This window comes from Trypanosoma grayi, assembly GCF_000691245.1.
Source record: "Trypanosoma grayi strain ANR4 Tgr_887_V1, whole genome shotgun sequence".
NCBI lineage: Eukaryota > Euglenozoa > Kinetoplastea > Trypanosomatida > Trypanosomatidae > Trypanosoma > Trypanosoma grayi.
Window position 1 is genome coordinate 1,854 of NW_008826506.1, and position 5,111 is coordinate 6,964.

The window sequence follows — 5,111 nt, forward strand, 5'->3', positions numbered from 1 at the left end:
GGGGGGGGGGCGCATGTGTGTCTGTGCCTTGTCAGCTGGCATGGCTATTGAGTGTCTTCCTCAACACAGCGAAAAAAGCCTTCTGTGTCTTTTCGTTCTCTCTCTCTCTCTCACACACACTGTCTGTTGCTTGCGTGTGGAATTGTACAATGCATGTGTGTGATGTGCTCGGCTCCAAGTTTGACTTCGCTGCTGCCCTGGTGTGAAAAGGAGGAGTCGGGGGAGCACGTCGTGGAAAGTGCCAGAAGCGAACACCAAGAGGTAGAAACAAGAGAAAAAAAAAAGAGCGAGGAAAGCAGTAGCTGTGTTCTCGCCGCCACAGTTCTGTGGGAAGGTAAGCAGAGGTTCAAACAGGCTGGTGTCCCGCATTTGCAGCTGCATCCCCCCACCACCACACACACATACACACACAGACGGACAGAAAAAAGAGGGGGCGAGAGGCGGAACGGAGTGGGCGGACACGCATAGGGTTGTACCAATACACACGTACATACGCATATCAGTTTAGCATTGGGTATATGGAGAGCAAACAGCGGGTGTGGGAGTCGCTGCGCAACGATGCCCGGCAGGCCGACAGCCTAATTGAGCGACAGATTGCCGCACTGGAGGCCGTTGCTCACATCGACGCGGGTCCCAGTGGTCAGGAGTTCGGCAGCAGCGAAAACGGCCTCAGTACTGTGGCACGCTTAGAGGTGGCGCAGCAACAATTTGACCGTCAGCGCGTCGAGGTGGAGCTGGCACTGCAGCGCTTTGAGACTCTCCTAGACACCATGGCGGAGACTGCGCGCGCACTGCCACCCGAGTCGGCCGCGCAGACCCACACGGAGCGATTCCTGCAGCTCGCCGCGGAGAAGCGGCGCACGGTTGCACGCATAGCGGCAGATTTTAAACGGCGGCGTGAGTGGGCGGAGCTGCTGCCCAGCGTCACGAACGACCTCGAGACGCACCGTGAGGGGGCTGGCGTGCGCGTGCTCATGGAGGAGCAGGATGCCTTACGCCACACACAACGGCGCCTCCACAGCATTCTCGAACAGGCAGACTCGTCACGCGACAAACTTCGGGCGCAGCGTGACGCGTTCCTCCGCATGGAAGATCATGCCATGCAGATTGTGCAGCGTATTCCTCTCGTCAAGAGTGTGCTTAGCCGCATCGACAGCAAGCGTCGTAGAGACGCGGTCGTTCTCGGCGGAGTGATCGGCATCTGCCTGTTTCTGACGGTCTTCTTCGTTTAAGAGGGCCGCGGGGACACCGGGGCAACGCCCACCGCCGACTGCTGCTGCCGCTGCTTCAGAGGAGGAGGAGGAGGAGGAGGAGGAGAAGGAGGGTGAATAAAGAAAAATAAACGTCTGAGATGGTCAATACAAGGCGTGCGGTGAAAGAGGAGTCTTCCCCCTTTCTGCGTTGTTGTGAAGGGAGAACACTCTGTGGAGTCGTATGCGGCCCTGGTTCAGTGCAGACGGCTCCTACTTCACGCATTCTCTTTCTTTCTTTTTTTTTTCTGTCTGGTGCCTCTCCATCCCCAATCCCATTTTGCGCTTCCATTTCCTTCTCGATGGGTGAGTCTGGCTCCTTCTTTCTTCCCTCTTGCGTGTGCGCATGTGGGGGGTCGGTGCCGTCCAGCGTCCTTTTTTGTGCTTGTTTGCTTCGCTTGCTTTCTCCTTGTCGCTGCTTGGGTGTGGGGGATTCTGGCTTGTGGGAGGCACCTACTCCCGCTGACAAAGTGAAAGTGGGTGATTGCGAGGAAAGGAGGATTTATGTCGGTTTCCGTAGAGAAGAGCTCCTCAACAAAAGGAGCAGCAAAGGCATGTAAGGCATCTTCAAAAATAGAATTAATCACTCCCATCACCTCGCCACTCATAGTGGTGCGAAACCAGAACAGGGTTGGAAATGAGATGGGGGTGAGGCAAAACAAGAGTAACAACAACAACACTATTAACGGCAATAGCGGCATCCCTAGTGGTGGTGTGGCAACCACCGTGCGTCAGTCGAAGCCACCACCGTCCCTTAAAAAGAAGAAGGAGGACCCGCGCCCCCTCGGGCGTGGGAGGCGGAGAGGTAGCGGCAGTGTCGGTGGTAACGGTGGGTGTGGGAATGGCGGCAGAGCGTTGCTGCAGCGCCTCTTTGAGAACGCCAGTAGACAAGATGGGCTGCCAAATTCGGCAAGCCCCACACCTAGACCGTCTGGCGCACGTAGGCGTCCCTCTGGGAATCGGTCACCGACGGTGAGAGTTAGAAATAACTTGTTGAATACACAACAAGAGCAACAGCAACAGCAGTCAGCGTCTCCGTCCCCTTCGTCGCCGGAAGATGAGAATGATGGCGCCTGCGGTGGACAGGGGGCCAATTCTGGTATCCCATCCGAATGCTCTAGCTTGAACTCTAGCATTGCCCAAACACCTCACGCCAAGGATCTGCTAGACTTGGATGAGGATGAGGAGAGGGAACGGCTGAAGCAGGAGCAACCACTCTGCGACGACACGGAGCGGCTTACACCATACGACGAGGAGGACGAAGAGGAGGCAGTTCAGCGATATATGGGTAACCGAGAAGGGCTAAGTGTCCCACGCGAGGCACACCAAAATGGTTTATTTTCGACAGATTCCACATTTGAGGCGGTAGACAGCGTGGATGGTGTTGTTGTAGAACGTTTCCATACCCCTCGGTCGAAGCGTGGGCGGCCGCGGAGGGTCTGGCGTGATCGCTCGTGTTCATCATCGGCTTCGCGTCGTGAGATCCACCACCAGCACCGACCTGGGGAGCGATCGCTGCCAGATGGCATGTCGGACTCTGTCTGCCGCACCTTGAGCCTGTACGATGCCTTTTTCCTAGATGAGAAGAGAAAGTTGTGGTTTGTTGATGATATCGTCCTCACGCGGTGCCTAGATTACGTTGGGCTTATGGACTACGAAAGACCGATGTCACACCAACGCCAGCAACCACACGACGCACTGCTCGCGACAATGTGTGGGCAGCTATCATCGCCGATCTGGTGCAAGGAGGCGGAGCGGCCACACTCGTCTGGTGGCACGTCCTCGCGTCGTTGGGCATTGCGTGGACCGCCGTGTTGCACAGCAGCGCGATCGTTGGCGTCCACGCTCTTTCTGGACTACCAAGAGGCGGAAAGGTGGCTGTCAGAGCAGGAGTATGTTGTGGGCGCCATTCTAGCATGTTGCGCACGGGTCGATGGACGCAGCCCCCGCACCGGGGGTGAAGCAGTGCCGTACTTGTCCCCCAGTCGCCACCCCATTCTCCAGGCAGCTGTCTTTGTGCTGGACCGATTTCCTCACTGGGGCGGTGTCGCGGGATTTGTGGAGAAGTGGGAGCAGCAGGTGGGTCTCGTACTTGGAACTGCCGCGCCGTCACACCAGCGCGTGTTCCGCTTCCAGGACGAGGGATTGTTGTTTTCTTCGGACATGGAGGGCGGTAATCTGGCGCGGGTGGAGCGCGCACGCGACGCAGCACCTCAGCCCACCTTCAACCTCTGGATGGAGCCGGATTTAGGTTGCGAGCAGAGGTTGTGGTTTCGCTTCGCTATTGCTGGTGTACGGCCGCACTCCGCCATCGGCTTACGGATTGTTAATATTCAACCAAACACTAAACTGTATCTGCGGAATGGCATGCGGCCGGTCTGGCGGGCGGGGCAGTCGCCGTTGCAGTGGACACCCGTTGGGCAGTGCGTGTACCGCACCATTAACAACGAGGCAGATGGGGAATTGACGTTTGTTGTCGTCCCCCGCACTCGCGATGTGGTGCATGTCGCATTCTGTGTTCCATACACGTACGCCGACCTCCTGTGCCATATCACACACTGGCATCACCTCGTCAAAAAGAGTATGTGTGGTATTCGATTCGAGGAGCGTGTCTTGTGTCATACACAGGATGGGCGCAAGCTGCATCTCTTGGTCATCACAAGCCCAACTCCAAAGCCTTCACAGATACCCCAAAAGCGGCGCGGCAACGACGGCAGTGGTACTCTGCGGCAGTCTATCGCTGGTCCATACGCACATTTTGAAAATGGCAAGAAAGTGGTTTTGTTAAGCAGTCGTGTGCATCCTGGTGAAGTCACCGCGTCACACGGAATTCATGGTGCCATTTCATTCCTCCTCTCAAACGACCCACATGCGACCTTAATCCGGGACCATTTCGTCTTCTATATTGTGCCCATGCTGAACCCTGATGGTGTCTCACGTGGACACTCCCGGCTTGATCAAAATGGCTTCAACCTCAATCGCTGCTACAATTGCCCTGATCCACAGACACAGCCTACCGTAAATGCGCTGCGGAAGGTCTTTGAACACCTGCAACAGACCTTTCGCGAGCGTTTCTTCATGTACATGGACTTTCATTCCCATGCCTCACAGTCGAGCGGGTTCATGTTTGGTAACTGCCTCCCAGTCACAGTGCAGCACTGGAACATGGTTTTCCCCAAGATCGTGAGTCTGCACGCGAAGGATGTCTTCTCCTACCAGCTGTGTCGCTTTGGTCGCGGTCATATGACAAGCAAAGAAGGCAGCTCACGCGTCCTCTTTGGTGGTAGTCTCATCCATTCTTACACGGTAGAGCTTACCCATTTCTCCAACAACCGCATGTACGTTGATGGCGCCTACACTGATGGCGTTCGTTCTCCTATTACTACTACTGCAACTCTCGGCGACGGTGACGCATGGGAGGCGCGCTACGCGAACACGCTCGGCAACGGCAACAATAACAGCCGCCGTCGTCACGCCACCACGCCGCGGAGTAACGCGAGTGTGTCGCCGCCACGTTCCCGCTCCGNCCGCCACTCCGCCGGCAGGGCAACACGAAGCGCCGTGTGGACGGTGACGCATACGACAGCGGCGTCGGTGGCCGCCGCGACACGCTGCGCCACATAGAGGTCCCGTGCGTGCTCTCACAGAGCGCGGAGGTTGGCCGCGGATGCCTTATGGCGCTGCTCGACTACTGCGCAGTCGAAGGATACACATCGCCGCAGTTCGCTGTGTACGGCGGCATCGAGCGTGTGCTGCGCGAGGTGAAGCGTAACATGAGCGCATCGGTTGCATCAAAGCCACCAGCATATCGCCTGCAGCTGATCTACAAGCAGTATTGAAACTGGACGGCTGATTTACCCG

General features: G+C 56.9%; 2 protein-coding genes across 2 annotated transcripts; both read left to right on the forward strand.

Annotated features, from left to right (window-relative positions):
• Positions 1-518: 518 nt before the first annotated feature.
• Positions 519-1,232, forward strand: DQ04_08871010 (golgi SNARE protein-like; the record flags this gene model as incomplete). Its single annotated transcript, XM_009315723.1, has 1 exon — positions 519-1,232. The coding sequence occupies one exon, from the start codon at positions 519-521 to the stop codon at positions 1,230-1,232; it is 714 nt and encodes a 237-aa protein (XP_009313998.1).
• A 660-nt stretch (positions 1,233-1,892) lies between these two features.
• DQ04_08871020 (zinc carboxypeptidase) lies at positions 1,893-4,874 on the forward strand (the record flags this gene model as incomplete). Its single annotated transcript, XM_009315724.1, has 1 exon — positions 1,893-4,874. One exon carries the CDS (start codon positions 1,893-1,895, stop codon positions 4,872-4,874), a length of 2,982 nt encoding a protein of 993 aa, XP_009313999.1.
• Between the last annotated feature and the right edge of the window lie 237 nt (positions 4,875-5,111).